The sequence below is a fragment of the Cetorhinus maximus genome, chromosome 19, assembly GCF_964194155.1.
Source record: "Cetorhinus maximus chromosome 19, sCetMax3.hap1.1, whole genome shotgun sequence".
NCBI lineage: Eukaryota > Metazoa > Chordata > Chondrichthyes > Lamniformes > Cetorhinidae > Cetorhinus > Cetorhinus maximus.
Genome location: NC_135897.1, coordinates 58137350 through 58157993, shown reverse-complemented (window position 1 = coordinate 58157993; position 20644 = coordinate 58137350). Strand labels below are relative to the sequence as shown.

At 40.4% G+C, this 20644-nt stretch overlaps 1 protein-coding gene across 8 annotated transcripts in view; it reads right to left on the bottom strand.

The window, feature by feature from the left end:
* opa1 (OPA1 mitochondrial dynamin like GTPase) overlaps window positions 1-20644 on the bottom strand; it is a 133233-nt gene that overhangs the window by 75748 nt on the left and 36841 nt on the right. For all 8 annotated transcript variants that reach the window (XM_078563877.1, XM_078563875.1, XM_078563879.1 and 5 more), the window contains 7 exons: window positions 19638-19712; window positions 19320-19391; window positions 18640-18739; window positions 13250-13380; window positions 10993-11065; window positions 10692-10764; window positions 1884-1999 (listed from right to left, as the gene is read on the bottom strand). In XM_078563877.1, the coding sequence (XP_078420003.1) occupies window positions 1884-1999; window positions 10692-10764; window positions 10993-11065; window positions 13250-13380; window positions 18640-18739; window positions 19320-19391; window positions 19638-19712 (640 nt within the window). The remainder of the gene's footprint in view (window positions 1-1883; window positions 2000-10691; window positions 10765-10992; window positions 11066-13249; window positions 13381-18639; window positions 18740-19319; window positions 19392-19637; window positions 19713-20644) is intronic.

Genomic DNA, 20644 nt, shown 5'->3' with positions numbered 1-20644 from the left:
AACCTCAATTCATTTAAAAAGGTGCCTGGATATGCACCTGAAATGGTGTAATCTCCAGAGTTACAGACCAAGCGCTGAAAAATGGAATTAGGTTAGGTGGCTCGTTTTTTGGCCAGTGCAAACACAATGGGCAGAGTGGCCTCTTTCTGTGCTGTAAATTTTTCTGCATTTTCTAAATATCTAAAAAAAGAGGAATGTGCAGGGATGTGGGGAGAGGGCAGGGGACGGCAGGACGTGAATTGCTCCTTAGGAAAGCCAGCATGGATATGATAGGCCGAATGACCACCTTCTGTGCTATAACAATTCTATTAAATAATTGGACCTGGCCGCTCAGGTGCAATTACACCCTCTCACCAGGAGGTGGTGCACAGCATAAAGAAGTTTCCATTAGTAGTTTCTGTTATAAATGTGGATGTAACTATTTCTTGTGAAAAAAGTTAATAGAAAATGTGCACACATGTTACACATGAGAATGTTTATTTCAAATATCACTATTTATTTTCAGAGGACAGTGCATTTTAGTTACCTTCTATCACTACTGATTTTAATTCCTTTATTTAGCTTTGCCTCTATATGATTTCTGTTAAATGATGAGGTTAGTATTTCTTACTCAATGAGGAAGAGGGTGCAACAGCATCACCTACAGTTGCACAAATCAATGTCTTCCTGATTCCAAAGTGGTCTTCTGCAAACAGCATAAAGAAACTTATGCTTAAAAAATACAATTCCCCCTTTTCTTAGAACAAATTATCCTTTCTAGTTAGGTGCCACTCCCGCTGACTAATTAAAATTCAAGCAAGATCCAGGAACATTATAGAATACCAACGTGCTTATTTTAACATGGTAATGCATTGTGTCACTGGGACAGTTGCTGCTGAATGTATATTTACAAGTCTCTCATTTACTTTATTTCCACTTAGAAAAATAAATCTAACTGCTCTGATCAACTTTGCTGGCTGAAGATTCAATTAATCCAGCCCATACATGCGAGAGTGTGGTGGAGGCAGATTCAACCATGGTTTTCATAAGAGAATTGGATAATATCTGAAGAGAAAAAAATTGTGCGGCTTTGGGGATAAGGCAGGGGAGTGGAACTAGGTGAGTTGCTCTTGCAAAGAGCCAACACAGACACGACAGATCATTCAAAATAAAAGGCAAACACACATCAACAACTCCTCCAACTTATTACTGCTGGGATTATGCTTAAGTTATAATAATAATGAAATGGAGAAAGGTGCTCATAAATAAATTTGAACTCTCATTTTACAGAATACAATGACAGGAAATAGTATTTCCCATAAATCAAAAAACATCATTTTATTTTTCAGACTTCCATTTCTATCTCCTAAAATCCCAATGCAAAAAAATTACAACAACTCTTCAATTTCTGGTAATTTAAACACTTTCACTAGAATTGATTCTATGCCTTCCAAGAAATTGTTTAAGCCACAGAAAACTTTGTTTTTTTTTATTCATTCATGGGATATGGGCTTCGCTGGCTGGGCCAGCATTCATTGCCCATCCCTAGTTGCCCTTGAGAAGGTGATGGTGAGCTGCCTTCTTTAACCGCTGCAGTCCATGTGATGTAGGTACACTCACAGTGCTGTTAGGGAGGGAGTTCCAGGGTTTTGACCCAGCGAGTGAAGGAACGGTGATATATTTCCAAGTCAGGGTGGTGAGTGACTTGGAGGGGAACTTCCAGGTGGTGGTGCTCCTATCTAGCTTCTCTTTCATATTACGCCCAAAACAAATGTCAACTTTTCACATAATAAAACAAAACAAGGACGTTTTGTGCTTCAAGTATTCAGAATAACAACTCAAATTGTAATCCAGTTTTCAAGTGAATTTGGTTAAAAACCAATTTGATGTTAATTTACATTTACCTTTAAATGCATCGGCCTGTTGTTCCACAGATTCACGCACCATTTTCCAGAAACAGTCTGACACTGCTAGGCTCAAGTTCTTAGTTGTCACTTGATGTGCTTTCAGCATCCCTGTCCTTTAACGTAAAGAAACTCAAAATTGGTCTCATATACCAACACATGCATGTATAAGGCATAACATATAGATCTAATGATATATTAAATACATTTTTATTGCTCATTGTTAAGTAGCCTGGTAGTAGCCACTGTTCGGTGTTCAGTTTGAATGACAGGTCAGTTTAAATCCTAATCTCAAAGACAGTTTCAAGCTCCTTGTTCTCACTGGCTGAGTTCTGTCAGCTCCCAACCAGGCTAATGGGCAAAATAAAATAAAGCAACAGATGCTTCAGGAAAGAAAAACCAACAGGGTCAGTCCTGCTCTCCTATCGTCTAACCACAAAACACTACTGATAGCCTTCATGAGGAGTGCTTAAGTCAAGTCAACCTGCTTTCCCTCCTCAATGTGTGAGGACAATGATTATTCATTACAATGAACAACCTAAAGTGGGAGGAAAAGGGAAAGTAAGTTGTATCGAGTTGGGCAGAGGATCAGCTGTTGATATTTACATAAAATATACAGACGTTATACAGCACTATCTTCATTTACCTGAAATATCACATGACGATACTTTCACCAAGGTTTCCAAGGACATCATGACTATCCTCATTGAGGGAGATAAATGAGGTCTCTGGGATCAAGGTGGATTAAAGGCGGCACACTCAAGAGCAAAAGTTCAGAATGTGTAGCAAATGGCAGGCCCACATTACTCCAGAGCACTGTTGACGATTGACCAGTTTCGCTAACTAATGCAAACTGTCACTCAGAAGCACAAATTCTTCTCGCTCTGCTTCAGAAATCCAGCAAGCCAATAGCCCAATGGATAGGGTAGTCCTGGGTGATCAAGTGGCTTGAAGCTCACCAGTACCCTGTAATGGTACATGGCAAAGTTTAATCTGATTATACTCCATTAATATCCATGCACGTATTTGGAGTTCTATGCCAACCTATACCTAAGCTCTCTGGAATTAGGTAAGCGGAATGTGTTGCTATGGGGAGAGAGGTTGTACTTCCCATTGGGGAAAAAGAAACTCTACTCAGAGATTACTACTTAGAAACTTAATTGGGAGGCTTAAACGTATGATGGCTGTGTACAGTCACCCAGCTGATTAAACAGTACAAAAATATTCTATGGCATGTGCAAATAGTAATGATCTGCCTAAGGGCAGGTCCTCTACTCATTTCTCCAAGCCTCGTGGTCTTGCACTTTCTTCTTTAGCCTCCCATTTTCAATTTCAAATATCCAGTCCATTGGGATATGTGCTATATCTGTCATCATCATTCCCTTTCTTCCTCTTGGTTTGCATCCCTCTAACCTTCCTTCAATCACCTCCTTCAGCAAATTCTCATGCCTTAGAATATGGCCGATCCAACTTTGTTGCCTTTTCCTGATGATATTCATTAATGATCTTTCCTCCTCCACAATCCTGAGAACTTCTTCATGGCTAGTGTTCTCCAACTGACCCACTCCATCCTTCTACAGAGTCACATTTCACAACTTTCTAATTTTTGGAAGTACATTTTGCTCAAGGTCCATGTTTCAGCCCTGGACACAGAGACATTCCAAATCACAGTCTTGATAATTTACTTATTAAAATCACTACTCATTCTTATGCTGAGCACTTCTTTATGTTTGGAGAATGCATTCTTTGCCATTGCTATTCTAGCTCCAATTTGCTTATGGCTGTAACTATCTTCTGGCAAGACACCTCACAGGTACTTAAATTGTGATACCTGTTCCTGCTGTTGACCAATTATCATGACTTCTGATTTCCCACTATTATTTCTTCCAATCTTCACAACTTTCACCTTTTTTACATTAATTTTCATTCTGTAAGCTTTCACCATTTCATCATTCTATCCATTAGTATTTTTAGACCCTCTGCTGTGCTAGCCACTAGGATCTGGTCTGGTCATCTGCAAATCTCACTATCTTCACTAAATGATCTTCTACTTTGACACCTTTTTGTATTTCATCTTGTGTTTCATTTATCATGGATTCCGCATAGATATTAAAGAGCAATGATAGATAGCCTTGTCTTAGCTCACATCCTATTACACCAGGTTCAGTTTCACCAAATACTGACTTCGTTGTAGCAGCCTGTTCCATGTATAGAGCTATAATCATTCTCTCCAATTAACTCTGATTGCCTCCAGCACTTTGAACAGTTTTTGCCAACGCACCCAGTTAAAAACTTTTTCATAATTCACAAAGCAGATGTAAAATCTCTTGTTGATATTCTATGCTTCTTTTCCTTAACATTCATCACTGCTATAGCCTCTCTTGTTCCATAAACCTTCCAAAAACCAAAGTGATCACAGCCAATGTAATAGCTTGCTTTGGCTTCCAACCTATTTGTTAAGATCTTTAACATTACCTTGGATGCATCTGTAATCAAAGTTATGGTGCGATGCTCTTCATATTTTGAGGTATGTGCCTTCTTCTCCAATGGGACTTCTATTCTGGCCATTCTCCCTTAGTGTAAATCTCCTTACACAAGTTAATCAATTCTCTTGCTGCTTTCCCTCCAAGTCCTTTTATAATTTCTGCAGGGATTCCAAAACATCCTTCCGTTTTTCCTGGCTTCATATCTTTTATCCTAGACGATATTTCCCAGGGCCCTAAATCACCTTGGGAAATATTGTCTTCTTTCTCCAGTTCTGTTGACTTGCCATCTTTGTCATACAGGTCTTCGATGTATTCTTTCCATCTATTCTCTATTCCTTGGGTTCAGTAAGCGATGCATCATCTCAACTATCAATTTTCACTTGATTACCTCTTCCTCCTTTAGTTAATTTGTTTATTTTCTCATAAAGACTGCCTATTCTTCCACTTTTTGTATTCTTCAAATTCTCTGCACTGCTCTCCCCACCAACTCTCTCTTGCCTGGTCAGTTTCTCTTTTTAGCTCACTTTTAGTTTCCTATACATTCATTTAGCTTTATTTGTGTTTTCGTTCTTCAGCATTTCTTTTGAGACTCATGGCTATCTCTTTCCCTTTAACCATGCCAATGTTTTCTTAAACACTTCCTAAGGTGACACTTTTCAATCTACCCCAATGACTCTGGTGATTGCTTTCTAAACTGTTGTTAACCTCTAAGTTTTCTCTACTGCTTCACAAAACTTGACCCGCTAAGAGCCCTGCATCTAGGCTTTTGATTTCCTCTTCTGATTCTCTTCAGCTGAATTTTTACCTTCATGACAACTAGATTATCTGTATCTGCATCAACACATGAATTCCTCATGCTATTTTGATATCTCTACTTGACAAGGATGTAATCAACCTCTTCAGATCCCCAGGTGACTTCCAAGTGATTATCCTTACAGGTGGTGGATCTTCTGGGGAGAGGTCTTGTTTGCTTTAAGCACACAAGGAAGGAAACGGGAAATCACCTTGTGCATTCTTTTCCCTAGTCATATTACTCATGGCTGACACAATTCAAAGGTATAAAACTAATGAACTAAATGGGGACAACAAAATGCTTAACATCGCATCTGACAGGGGAAGGAGTAAGGCTTTTCAGGTCGTCAAAATATGAAATCCTTATGGAAAACAGGAGAGAATGGGAATTTGGAATGTGAGGGTGAGAAGAGGAAAGCTGGAAAATGTTGAGAAAGAAATGGAAAACAGCACAAACATTGTCTGAAGAAGAAAGATGGAAAGATTGCAGTGATTTTGAAAGTGAGGGTACAAGAGCCATTTATGCAAGTGGTGAACAAAGCAGAAGAGACATTGCTAGAATGTTGGACAAATAAATAGCAAGGTGTGTGATGAGAATTGATCAACACAGTAACAGGCTGCTGAAGGAGGTGTTCCAGGCTGATCCAGTGTATGTTGTTATTAAAGCAGGGTACATGCCACATCTGAGCATCCAGATGAAGAAGCAGGAGACAGAGTGCCAGAAACTGGAAGAACTGATAGAAATGAGAATAAAAAGCTTCTTGATCATGGGAGATTGGAATGCTATAGTCAGTGAAGACCAGAGATGAAAACGACATTGGAAGCCATGGCCTGGATGCCAGAAATAACAGAGGAGAGATGCTGGCTGAGTTCTGTCGAAGATGGAAGCTGTGCATCACCAATACCTTTTTTCAAAAATAAACTGATGAGGCCAAACAAAATTAAGGTGCACATTACTGCTCACAATGAAAGTTTTAAACAAAAAGAGTTTTAAATGGGACACCAACTCAACAGCATCCAGTGCAAAAATGAGCCAATCAGTTCAAAAATGAGCCTTCCAGGGAGTAAAATCACATTATAATGCTCTTAAGTATACTTATTCTCTAACAATTATACTGGCTGAGAGAACAGATACCAATATTTAACAATGGTAATAACGGGCATTGCAGTCTGGCATACTGCAATAAGGAGCTTGAACTCAAACTAATCAGCTGTGTACTTTAGAACATTAATTAGCTTTGGCCTCATGTTAATTATAAAACCTTAACCATATTAGGAAAAGTTAGAAGTGTTTGGGTCATAGTTAGCTACCACCCTGTCTTTATACAGAGTAATCTTGACTGCTTCATTGGATCTAGAAAAATGCAAGTAGAAGTACAAGGCCCACTTGATCTTTTAGTTGAACTTTGGAAGAAACCCGAGAGAAATGACTTTGCCAAGATTTCTGGCAATCTCCTGCTGGTGATCATTTGTAATTTGGATATGTTCCTCTACTTCAGTCAAAGAGGACTTTGCCCCCCCAAGAAGTTATAAAATAACACTTGGCCCATAGCCTTGAATGTTATGATGTGCCAAGTGCTCATCCAGGTACTTTTTAAAGTATGTGAGGCAACCCTCCTCCACCACCCTCCCAGGCAGTGCATTCCAAACCGTCACCACCCTAAAAAAGTTTTTCCTCACATCCCCTTAAACCTCCTGCCCCTCACCTTGAACTTAAGTCCCCTTGTGACTGACCCTTCAACTAAGGGGAACAGCTGCTCCCTATCCACGCCCCTCAATCTTGTACTCCTCGATCAGGTCGCCCCTCAGTCTTCTCTGCTCCAACGAAAATAACCCATGTCTATCCAACCTCTCTTCATAACTTAAATGTTTCAACCCAGGCAACATACTGGTGAATCTCCTCTGCACCCACTCCAGTGCAATCACATCCTTCCTATAATGTGGCGACCAGAACTGCACACAATATTCCAGCTGTGGCCTCAACAATGTTCTAATCTCTGAAACGAATCAAGCTGTAGTCACTAAATTAGGGTATAGCTCCACCTTGTGTTTAAAGTAAATTTATAAAAGTACTTTCTCCAAGGTGCAGCTTTCAGAAACTATAAATGCATAAGTTGCAAAAGACAATATTTGTCATATAATTCCACTATTCACAAAGAAGTCAGAGCAACCTGCCTATAAGAAATTGTAATATATTAGAGATATAGTGAAGACCTCATAATCAAAGAATAAACTTTACACCTGAGCACTTCTGGCTAAGATTTCTATCAGTGCAGAAACTATCAATATCAAATACTTCAAGTTTAGCTTCCATTTTACTATTTTAATTGAAATCTTCTCACTAAGTTAATAGTGCTCCAAACTCAAGAGTTAGAGGGCTGCAAAAATTCAAGCTTCGCCTTTAAGACAAATGCAACTCATGCAGTGTTAACCCATGGCTATGATATTAGTTCTATTGCAGTAATTGAAAGAAACAAAATTCAATTCCAATCCCCCTGACTAATGCTGTGAACAAAAAAATTCAAAAAGTAACTGATTGAAAAGCCTAATATGTCCTTATCATCTCAATCTCTTTATTAATGCTATAGAGTTACATTGAGAATTCAGTTGAATTTTTCAAACAATATAATTTAAACTGAAAATGACATTAACTCATGAATTCTTTAAATACTGCATTAAAATCTTATTCCAATTATTATATAGCTTTCCAGATTACATTCATTGTACTTTTTATTTGTTCTTGGAATGTGGGCGTCACTGGCCAGGCCAGCATTTACCACACATCCTAATTGACCTCAAGTAGGTGGTGGTGAACCACCTTCTTGAACTGTTACAGGTACACTCACAGCAAGGAAGGATATTCCAGGAGTTTGACACAGTGACACAGTGATAGTGAGGGAATGCCAATACAGCTTCAGGTCAGGTTGGTGTGGGGTTTGGATGGGAATTTGCATATGATGGTGTTCTCACGCGACTGCTGTCCTTGTTCCTCTAGGTGACAGAGATCACAGGTCTAGGAAGGTGCTATCACAGCAGCCTTGGCAAGCTGCTGCAGTGCACATTTGTAGACAGTACACCCTGCTGTCACTATGCATAGGCAGTTGGGGGAAGAGGGTGCTGATCAAACAGGCTGCTTTGTTCTGGATGGCTTCTTGAGTGTTGATGAAGCAGTACTCATAATACCCATTTATGCAAGGCTTTTTAGAGACAGTGGGTACCTTCTGACAATTATCACAACAGAAAAATAATGCTAAAACACTATAATTTAGAAATTTTTAAAAATGCAATATGCCATACATTTTCGGAGGGAGATGTAGGAGAACAGGGCTATCCCTTTACGGCCTGCACAACAAATAATATCAGATTAGAGAGATAAGGACGCAGATTTGAAGGCGCCTGGAAGTGGAGGAGCAAAGTTGCCGACTTGGGAGGAAACAAATGGGTAAAAAAAAAATCAGCAGGCATTTGTTTTTTTTAAAAAAGTCTTTATTGTCTTTATTTATTTCTGTTAAGTTCGTCTAATAGAGGCATGGCAGAGCATCCCAGGCCTGTGGAATGCACAGCCTATTCCATGTGGGAACTCCAGGGTGCTTCTCATGTCCCGGACAGCCACATGTGCAAGAAGTGCTTAGGGCTTTGGAGGAGCTTGAGCTCAGATTCTGGGTTTGAGCAGCAGCTGGCATCACTGTGCAAACGTGTGGCTGAGAGCTACATGGATAGCCCTTTTCAAGAAGTGGTCACGCTGCAGCTCAAGGGTATGCAGGTAGAGAGTAAATAGCTGACCGTCAGACAGTCAAGCAGTACCAGGCAGTACTACAGGGTACCTGGGTGCATTTCACTCTCCAATTGGTATTCAGTTCTGAATACTAATGAGGGTGATGGTTCCTCTGGGGAGTCCAAGTTTCCTTCTCCACTCATCTATCCACTTACTGTTCTGTGCTCCAGACTACCCCTGAGCTACACCAAAGGAGACCCATAAGCTACCTAATACACTCAAAAAATACCTAAATACACTCAAACCTGGTTGCCTTTGTTATAGAAAAGCAACTGTCTTCCTTAAAAGTGTTATGATCTCAGCTGAGGTTACCCCTGGACAAGCCTAATCCCAGAGTGGGACCCAGCTTGATGGATCCTAACTTTTATTTGTTTGTTTAGATACATGGAGAATAACTACCGAACTGAGTCACAGGGTCAGCTGATGAACTTTTAACAAAAGAATAAAACATTTATTCAACAAGAAAAGGTGAACCAGATTACAATGCTCCTTCACCCACAGATGTGTACTGATTTGTAAGGAGAACACAAGCTACAAAAGTTATCTTATACTCTAATGTACACAGTAAGTACACAGTTCATGTAAATCTACGGCAACCTGTGGTCAGACACACCACACTCTGAAATCAAGTGACATGCCATCTCAACCAGATGCTATGGATCTCTCCTCAATTCCCCCCAGACGCTTGTCACACCATGAGCCAACCAGTCTTGCTGAATTCTATCCTTCACGCGAGGGTTTCCAATCTCCACTCTCCAAGACCTCGCCTTGGAATCTTCTCCCAAACTGATCTTTTCTCTCAGGCACCTTCCACAAGGGTTCACCACCAGGGTTTCAAACTCTCCTTCTGATGTTCCTCTTCTCTGGGTCACCACATGCATTCAAGCTGTCTTCCACACACATTGTCTCTCTGACTCAGCTGTCATCAGTACAACACTGCTTCACATGCCCATAGCAAAGAGTTACAGACCTTCAGTTGTCTCTTTGGACCTTCTCGCGTTAAATGTGCTTTCTGCAGCTTTTGTCTCTTTAAATCCGAAACATGGAGCCTTTCTCTCTGCCCCTCACTCTTAGCTTCACTCAATAGGACCTTTCCCCAGGTTCCTGTCCTTCCTTCGACTAGAAGGTCTTCTTTGGACTTTCTCTTCTTCCACTCCCCTGGATTTTTTGGGGTTTTTCTTTAGCTTGGGTCTGGCTATCTGCCCCTTTTGCTCCAGTCTCTCCTGGCAGTAACTTTCAGAACCAACTGCACTCAAACAGCTTCCAAACTGAAACTGCTGTTTCTCTTGTGTTGTGTGTGTGTCTGTGGGAGGGGCCTGCCACACTGGGCCCCTGTTGCTAGGCAACAGTCCAATCCTTCTACCCTTGTATGTTTACCTTTACTTTATAGGAATCGTAAAACTCATTAGAAATGTAAGCACCTTTTTAAAGTGAAACTAAAACTCCATTTGACCTTTCTTAATACACATAAACAGAAATACAAATCAAACAAACTTTAAAAGTAAAACTCATTCCTAACACCCACAATATCAATATAACTTACTTAACTATCTCTATTTCCTAATAAAAGGCTGAATGAGATTTTTAGGTATTCTGTTTTGACGCCTGAAACTAAAGCGGACTTTTCCTCTATGTCACACTGTGTATGTCATACCTTCAAATATACAACACCAAGTTCTCACTTTTACCCCAAAGCAAATTTTGCCAAAGCCATATAAACCATCAAAACAAAACTCCAAAAGCTGAAAAACTTACTTCAACAATTTTGAATTCTGAAAGAAATCTCCTTCATAGTCCTTTATGGAATCAATACTTTCATTGGTGTTGCCTGTTTAAAACACAAAACATATACAAGCATTTTTTAAAAGTTTATACTTTAGTACATTACAACTGATTGTGACTATTCCTTGGTAAAAAATGCTTGTTCATATTCTAATTTCAGAAAGCATTGAAGCAGTGTGTTTTTCTGACAAAAGATTGTTAGTGGCATAACTGATCTGTATTAACATTCTAGACCTTTTAAAAAGATGCAATGGAACCTTTGTGGCTTGCTTACCTCTACCAGTAACAACTGCAAAGTAACCCAAAGCCTTCATTGGGAACAACTTGCCTTCCACAATCTGTTGGATCTGTAGTTGTGCAATATAAAAATTTCAGAGATAACTTGAATGTCAAGTTGAGTCTCAAAAGAATCAGTTTGCATGCAATTACGTAATAACGTATAGTATATAGTATAATCATAGACTTAAAATAGAAAGTAATCAATTGAAGGAGTGCACAACTGGGGAAAAAAAAAATCACTAGACAGCTAATGCCAAGATAATAAATGCACGTTTCAACTTTGAGAGATAGGCTTTAAATTTGAGAGTTGTGTCAAGTGGTTTGCTATGAGAAAATCACTTTCATATGGATAAAGACTGCTGGATTTTCACTGAACAAAACTTTAAGGGTTCAGAGCCATGGTCATGCTCACTCCACCTGTCCTGTTTTAGAGTGTCTGATTTTTAAAAAACCTCAGTCTTGCTTCATTCCCCTAGGATTTTCTATACTGCCCTTGATTTTATTCACATTTTTATTTCATTCATGGGATTTGGGCATCTCTGGCAAGGTTAGGGTTCAACAATTCCACAGAATATCAAGGACAGGTGTTTCAACCCTTTCAAAAGAGGTGGTTATTGTTTGGCACTTGTGTAGGGATTGTCCATCCGTAGATGCCCTTGAAGAGGTAGTACCGCTGCAGTCCATGTGGTGAAGACACTGCCACAGTACTGTTTGGGAGGGAATTCCAGGATTTTGACCAAGCAATGATAAAGCAATTGCAATATATTTCCAAGCCAGACTGATGTGTGACTTGGAGGGGAACTTGCAGGTTACAATGGTTCCAGGCACCCACTGCCCTTGTCCTTCCATGTGGTAGAGGTCGTGAACTTGGGGGCGTTGTTGAAGAAGCTTTGGCGAGCTGCTGTAGTGCAACTTTCTCAAGGGCAACTAGGGGTGGGCAATGCTGGCCCAGCCAGCGAAGCCCACATTCCGTGAACAAATAAAAAAAAGCTTACAGATGGCACACTCTACAGCCATGATGCACCAGTGGTATAGGAATTAAGTGTTTAAGGTGTTGGATGGGGTCCCGATCAATTGGGCTGCTTTGTCCTGCCTGGATGGTGTCCAGGATTGTTGAGTCTTAGAGCCGCATGCATCCAGGCAAGCATATTCCATCACACTTCTGACTCGTGTCTTGTAGATAGTGGAAAGGTTTTGGAAAATCGGTTGGTGAGCCACAGTGAGTCACTCACAACAGAATTTCCAGCCTCTGACTAGTTCTTATAGTCACAGTATTTATGTAGCTGGTCCATTTAAGTTTCTGGTCAATGGTAACAGTCAGGATGTTGATGATGGGGGATTCAGCAATTTCACAGAATATCAGGGACAGGTGTTTCAACCCTTTCAAAGGAGATGGTTATTGTTTGACACTTGTGTGGTATGCATTTAATTGCTACTTAGCAGCCCAAGGTTGAATGTTGTCCAGGCCTTGGTGCATGTGGGTGTAGACTGCTGTGTTATTTAAGGACTTGCAAATGGAACTTAATGAACACCATGCAATCACAGCAAATATCCCCACTTCAGACCAGATGCCCAGGGCCTAGGATAGTGCCTGAAGAACATCTAGGGCTGAGATGTTTGGCCTCTAACAACCACAACCATCATCCTTTGTGCTAGGTATGACTCCGACCAGTGAGAATTCCACCGCCCCCACCCCCACCTCCCATTGACTAGGGCTCCTTAATCCATATTCAGTCAAATGCTGCCTTGGTGTCAAGAACAGTTGCTTTCACCTCACCTTATCTCCAATGAACCTTATCTTCCCATAGCTGTAATAGGACTATGTGCAACATATTAATTGTGAATTATGTAGACTTCAACCTAGCTATCCGTAAAGTCTCGGTGTGTTTGGACATCTTGTAAAGATGCACACCGTGTCTAGTGAGGAATGCACATAGCAGCTTATAATTAATGAGAAGCTATATACATTCCAGTAAAGTAGCTTTGTTCAAATGCTATTTTTACCCCAGTATATTTCACGGTTTTGCATTTGGGACTGGATTACTGTAGCAACAACAGAAAAAGGCTACAAAGGCAACCAAACAATGAACATTTCATGATGCTCAAAACAATGAATGAATGATATTCAAGAAAATTATGAATTCATCTGCTACACATCCAGAAGGCATAAATTGTTTAACATGTTTAACAAAATATCACAGAAGCTTGTTTCAAACATATTTTAAAAGTATCCAATGTTGCAAGGCCTTTACCCTACTGGGACTAGCCAGGTTTTTCTCTGCTAGATCCACTTTAGTCAACACAAAGATGGTCCTTCTGCCTTGTGGGTCCATCTGGCTCACCAAGTCAGTTACAATGCTGCGTTCAGCATCTACTGAACCATCTGAAAAAGGAACACAAAATCCATAGCAACTAGGATAAACATGCAATTCTTAAAACGCAATGTCCTACTCATTCAAATATCTTATACTTTATTGCATGAGAATCTATTGAGTAGTCATATAGAAAATATCGAATTCAGTCCTGTTCATTAAAACTTCCTAATTTGCTTATTCTTTACAACTAGTATCAAGCCAGCTCAACAATTCTTTGATTCTGTGATTAATAAGGTGCAGGAGACCATTCAACCCACCGTGTCTGCACCAGCTCTCTGAATATCATTATGGCTCAGTGCCATTCTCCTGCCTTTTCCCCGTAACCCTGCTCATTGTTTCTATTTAAATAATCATCTAATATCCTCTTGAATGCCTCGATTGAACCTGCCTCCACCACACTTCCAGGCTGTGCATTCCAGACCTGAACCACTCGCTGTGTGTAAAAGTTTTTCTCGCACTTGCTTCTTTTGCAAATCACTTTAAATCTGTGTCCTTTCGCTCTCGACCCTTTTATGAATGGTAAAAGTTTCTCCCTATCTACTCTTTCCAGCCCCTTCATGATTTTGAACACCTCTATCAAATCTCCTCCTAACCTTCTCCCCTCCAAGGAGGACAGGCCCAACTTTTCCAATCTCTCTTCATAATTGAAGTTTCCCATCCCTAAAACCATTCTTGTAAACCTCTTCTGCACTCTCTCCAATGTGTTCACATCCTTCCTAAAGTGTGGTGCCCAGAACTGTACACAATACTCCAGCTGAGGTCTAACTAGTGCCCTATACAAGTTCAGCATAACCTCCTTGCTTTTGTACTCCATGCCCCTATGAATAAACCCTAGGATTCTGTATGCTTTATTAACTGCTCTCTCCCATCTTCGATGACTTATGCACGTATACACCCAGGTCCCACTGCTTCTGCATACCCTTTAGAGTTGTATCCTTTATTTTATATTGTCTCTCCATGTTCTTCCTACTAAAATAAATCACCTCACACTTCTCTGCATTGAACTGCATCTGCCACCTATCTGCCCAGTCCAACAACTTGTCTATGTCCTTTTTGAAGTTCTACACTGTCCTCCTCATAGTTTACAATGCTTCCAAGTTTTGTAACATAGGCAAACTTTGAAAATGTCCCCTGCACACCAAGATCTAGATCCCTAACATAGATCAGGGAAAGCAAGGGTCCCAATGCCAAGACCTGCGGAACTCCTCCAAATCTCCTCCAGCCTGAAAAATATCCATGAACCATTACTCGCTGTTTCCTATTACTCAGCCAATTTTGTATCCACATAGCTACTGTCCCTTTTATTCCATGAGCTATAACTTTGCTCACAAATCTGTTTTGCAGCACTGTATCAAGTGCCTTTCGGAAGTTCATGTACACCACATTAACAGCATTACCCTCATCAACCCTCTCTGTTACCTCTTCAAAAAAACTCCAGCAAGTCAGTTAAACAGGATTTTCCTTTAAGAAATCCATGCGGGCTCTTCCTAATCAACCCACATTTTTCCATGTGACCACTAATTCTATCCCAAATAATTTTCTCCAGAAGCTTCCCCGCCACCGAGGTTAACTGGATTGGTCTGTAATTGCTGGGCTTATCCTTACAATCTTTTTTGAACAAGGACACGCGAGGAGACAGGCAGCCATGCCGGAGTGAGACAGAGATGGAGTGAGTAGCGAATTAGGCTCATGTGGGAATTCTGTGCACAGGAAAAAGAGGCGTGGTATACAGAGGAATTATTCTATGTAGGGAACAGAACCAGCTGAGCAGAAATGGACCTGGATGCAAACCTCACCTTTGAACAGTAACATCACAGGAAAACCATAAGTTCACTGGTTGGTAAGAAACTGCTGTTAGGGAGCGTAAATTAGAAAAGCGTATTATTTTGAAAGAAGTAGCTACTTGGGTTTGAATTAGGAATAAAGGGAAATCAGAACCAGTAACGTACAGTAATAAAAGCAAACCAAGTAAAATAAAGTTAATGTAAAGGAAGTAAAGTTAAGACATGGCAGGGCAGCTCTGCTGTGTGTAATATGTGTCCTGTAATACATGGGAAGTCATAGACACTACTGGTGACGTAGACAATCACATTTGCAGGAAGTGCTGCCAGGTTCAAAAACTTAAGTTCCAAGTTTCGGAGCTTGAGTGGCGGTTGGAATCACTGTTGCGCATCTGCGAGGCTGAGAGCTACGTGGATAGCATGTTCAGAGAGGTTGGCACACCGCAGTTTAGGAGCATGGAGGCAGAAAGGAAATGGGTGACCGCCAGGTACTCCAAGAGAACCAGGCAGATATTGCAGGAATCCCCTGGGGTTCCGCTCGCTAATTGGTTTTCTGTTTTGGATACTGGTGAGGGCGTTGCTTCCTCAGAGGAGTGAAGTCAGAGCCAAGTTTGTGGCAACATAAGTGGCTCAGCTGTACAGGAAGGGAGGAAGAAGAAAGGAAGAGCGATGGCGATAGGAAATTCATTCATTCGGGGAACAGACAGTCGTTTCTGTAGCCGTTGACGTGAGTCCAGGACAGTATGTTGCCTCCTTTGTGCCAGGGTCAAGGATATCACCAAGCGGTTGCAGGACATTCTTCTGGGGAAAGGTGAACAGCCAGAGGTCCTGGTCCACGCTAGTACCAATGCCTTAGATAGGAAGGGCGATGTGGTCCTGAAGACAGAATTTAGGAAGCTAGGTAGAAAATTAGCAAACAGGGCCTCAAAAGTAGTAATCTCCGGATTACTCCCAGTGCAAATGAGTACAGAAATAGTAAGATAAGGCAGGTGAATGCATAGCTGGAGAGTTGGTGCAGGAGGGAGGATCTTAGATTCCTGGGACTGGCTCTGGGGGAGTTGGCACCTGTACAAGCTGGACGGGTTACAGCTGAGCAGAGCCGATACGGAGATCCTAGTGGGGCGTTTTGCTAGTCCTGTCATGGGGATAGGGGTTTAAACTAATGTTGGCAGGAGCGTGGGAACCAGGAGAGAATGTTAGGAGAGCAATACAAAAGTGCACAAAACACTGGGAGAGACAGATAGCACTAGAATAGGGAATAGTAAATTAATAGGCAGAGTCGGAGTAAGGGAGAAAGTAATGAAGTCTAAATCAGGGTCATACTGCATGTATGTGAATGTACAGAGTATAGTAAATAAGAGTGGTGAGTTACAGGCACTGGTTGCCATGCGGAATTATGATGTTGTGGTGATAACAGAGACCTGCCTCAAGAAGGGCAGGATTGGATGTTAAATATTCCTGGGTACAAGATGTTCAGGAAAGATAGGGCAGGAAGAAAAGGAGGAGGGGTGGTTGTATCGCTTAAGGAAAGCATTGCAGTGCTGGAGAAAGAGGATGTCCTAGAGAGTTCAAGGACAGAATCAATTTGACTAGAGCTAAGAGACAAAAAGGGTGCAATTACATTGCTCGGTGTAGTCTACAGGCCACCAACTAGTGGGAAGGATGTTGAGCAACAAACGTGAAGGGAAATTATAGAGCGATGCAAACAGTATAGAGTAGTGATAATGGGGACCTTCAATTACCCAAATATAGACTGGGATAATGGTTGTGTAAAGTACAGAGCAGAGCAAGAGTTCATAGTGTGTGTTCAGGAGAATTTTCTACAGAAGTATGTGTCCAGTCCAACAAGAAAGCAGGCACTACTAGACCTGGGTCTTGGGAATTAGGTGTGCCAAGTAGGTCAAGTGTAAGTGGGGGGAACATCTAAGAGATAGTGAACATTGTATCATAAGGTTTAGGATGACGGTAGAAAAGGACAATGGGCAATCCAGAGTAAAAATAATTAACTGCAGGGAGAACCAACTTCAATGGGGCAAGAACAGTGCTGGGACGGACAGACTGGAACCAAAGGTTGGAGGGAAAAGCTGTGGCTGAACAATTGGCTACCTTCAAAGAAGAAATGATTCGGGCACGGTCAAGGTATTTTCCCTCAAAAAGGAAAGGTAGGGCAAACAAGCCCAGAGATCCCTGGATGAAAAAGGAGATAGAAATTAAGGTAGAGAAGAAAAAGTGTGCTTATGACAGGTGTCAGGTAGAAAATACAATTGAGAACCCAGCTGAATACAGAAGGTTCAGAGGAGAGGTGAAGAAGCAAATAAGAGAAACGAAAGGGATTATGAGAAAAGGCTGGCAGCCAACATAAAGGGGAATCCCAAAGTTATCTATAAGTACATAAATAGCAAAAGGATGGTAAAAGGAGTAGGGTCGATTAGGGACCAAAAAGGGGATTTACACATGGAGACAGGGGGCATGGCTGAGGTGTTAAATGAATACTTTGCGTCTGACTTTACGAAAGAAGTAGGTGTTACCCAGGCCATGGTGAGAGGAGGAAACTCTATCACTAAAAGGGTTCAAAACTGATAAGGAGGTGGTATTGGATAAACTGTCGATACTTAAAGTTGACAAGGCACCGGAACCGGATAAGATACATCCAAGGAGACTGAAGGAAGTGAGAGTAAAAATTGCAGGGGCACTGGCCATAATCTTTCAGTCTTCCCTGGACTCAGGGGAGGTGCCAGAGGACTGGAGAATTGCAACTACACTGATCATGATCTTTCTCTTTTAAATTTGTAAATTTTTGGGTATAGCATGTGATATTTTATATCATCCAAGGGATCAAAAATGTATTGGAAATCCTACCTAATTCTAATGAGCAACACATCCAAATCAGGGATAATTTTTAAAGTTGGGCTAAATTAGTTTTGCAAGGCAAAAGTGAAGATGTAAACTTCTGATTGCAACAATTTCTACTTGCCAACTTGGTTCTATTGGTAGAACTCTTAACCGTGGGTCAAAATGCTGCAAGTTCAAGTCCGACACAAAGACGTGAACATGTAATTTCAGCTCACGTCTTAATGCAGTAATGAGAACTGCTGTACTGATAGATCCTTTGGATGAAACAGTAAACACATGCTGTCTGTTTAGGCCGATCACAGATTTAAAGGAGAAATGAGCTCTCCTCAATCATTATCAGAACACAGGTAAACTAAGGATTAACTTTTGCTGGCAGAGAATGCTGTATTTTTCTATCTGACAGTCACAGGATAGGGTATACAAATATGCAAATTTACATAGGTACTAAAAATTAAAATGGAAAATTAGGTCATTGCTCCTTTGCTTTAATGTGTTACATTACAACAAAATATCAATAAAGTGAAAAATGATTAATTAAGTCATCTATATTAAAAAAGTGTACTATTACTTATACATCAGTGTAATAGTTTCTCACCAGCCAATTTTCTTAGTAAATAAATTCTGAACCCTTACCTTGGATACAAAGGATAATGGCATTAGGGTTCTGCATATAAGCCTTGCTTATGCCAAAAATTATATCCTTGGTGTCGGCAGCCATTCCTGATGTCACAGTCTTCAACATAGGGAAAAGAAAGTCATAAAGTTTAGTAATATGACAGAAAACATTCTTGTCACCATCCTAGAAAAGGTTCAAGCTCTGCATAACAGAACAAAGATTTGGTTAATAACATATTTTATAGTTTATTATATCTTCAAGTGCAAATTCAAATTACATTATGTTATAATCAATAATCTTTATGTAAACAAAATGAAGCACATTAGTCAAAGGCATGGAGAACCGTTGAAAACAAAAAACAAGATCCAACATCTTTCCAAATTCTTTCAATGGTAATAGGGACCACTTCCAAATGAAAGCAACTCCTCTCCCAACAATGTACATTGAGAATCATCATGGGGTACATACTATCAAATCAACAAGCTACCACATGGGAAAGAGTGCAAAATCATGTCTTTGATCCAAATTTTTCATGTTTTACTTGGCTTTCAATGTACTTAAGAACCTTTATTTATAATGATCATTTTGCTAACAGATAGATCTAATTATCTCACAATTAAGAAGTTCTGCTGATCTGACTTGATTTTAGATGCATCAGTTCTCCTTTACAGAACAAAGAATGTTTTCTGATACTCACACTGATAACACCAGGAAGATCGACCAGCACCATTCGCTGTAGACCTGGACCTTTCACATTTAATGAGATGGTCTATGAATCATACAAATAAAATGAATACAAGTAATAACCTTAAATCAACAAACTGTAAAATTGATGAGAAAACATACCATACAAATCCACAGCAATTACTGTATAGTAGAAGCTTTAAGTTGTAAGCTAGCTTTATTTATTGCTGTCATATTTCATTCAAAATGTAGGCAATATAAATTCCATTTTAACTGAGTACTGAATGAACACTTCTTATAACTGAAAATAATTGCATGCAATCATTCTTACCTCAGCACTGACAGTTTGCCCTTCCTTTACACTATTTCTCATTCTTATTTCAATTTCATTGCGCAATGCTGCTAGCTATATAAACAAAAACAGAAATATACTTCAACATCCAAAATATAACTCAAGAGGTGCAAGTCAAGTCACAACTACTCAATGTATTAGGAGAATTAGATTATGAAGTGTCCCCACAGGCATCAGCAAAGTAAATTGAGGGGTCAGGATTTGTTACAGGAATTCACCTCACAGCTGAAAGAAGTAATTCCTGACACTGATATGCAACATATCAGAGCCTGAAATAGCAGTTCTTGTCTGGCAGATTTCAAGATCTGAGATTTCAATGAGTTATATTCTACTTTGTAAGGTTGTGGTCGTGGCAGTAGCACCAACAACACTGACAATAATGACAACAATTTGCATTTATATAATTTTCTTAATGTAGAAAAATATCCCACAGCACCTGGAGGCATGAGGCAATGTCACAGAAGCTAAAGGATGGATTAGATGGGATAGTCAAAGCTTGGTCAAAGAAAAGAGGGGGATGAAGAAACAAAGGGGTTTAAAGGGTAGGGTGAAAGGAGAAAGATGCACAAGAGTTCAGAGTGAGAGAAATGGGGAATTCAAGTGGAGGAAGCTGTAGGGTTAGAAGTAGGTTCCAGAGATAGTGAGGGTTGATGCCAGTGACACTAAATAAATATAAGGACACAAATTTTAAATGTTAAGGAACCAGCGGCAATCTAGGTTAATAAGGATAGGGTTGTCACAGGATGGAACTTGAACAGCGTAACTTTGGACAACCTGGAGTTTATGGAAGGTGGATAACTAGTTGGGAGAACAGAGAAAGTCAGGAGGTGTCAAAGTCATATATGAGAGTATGAGCACCAGAAAGAGGGGGATTTGAGTATGTTTTGAAGGTGGAAGTAGACAGGCTTTGAAACAGAGAAAATGAGAAGTCAGAAACTCAGTTCAGGGTCAAGCAAGTCCCAAGTCACAACAGGCACAGCCAGAGA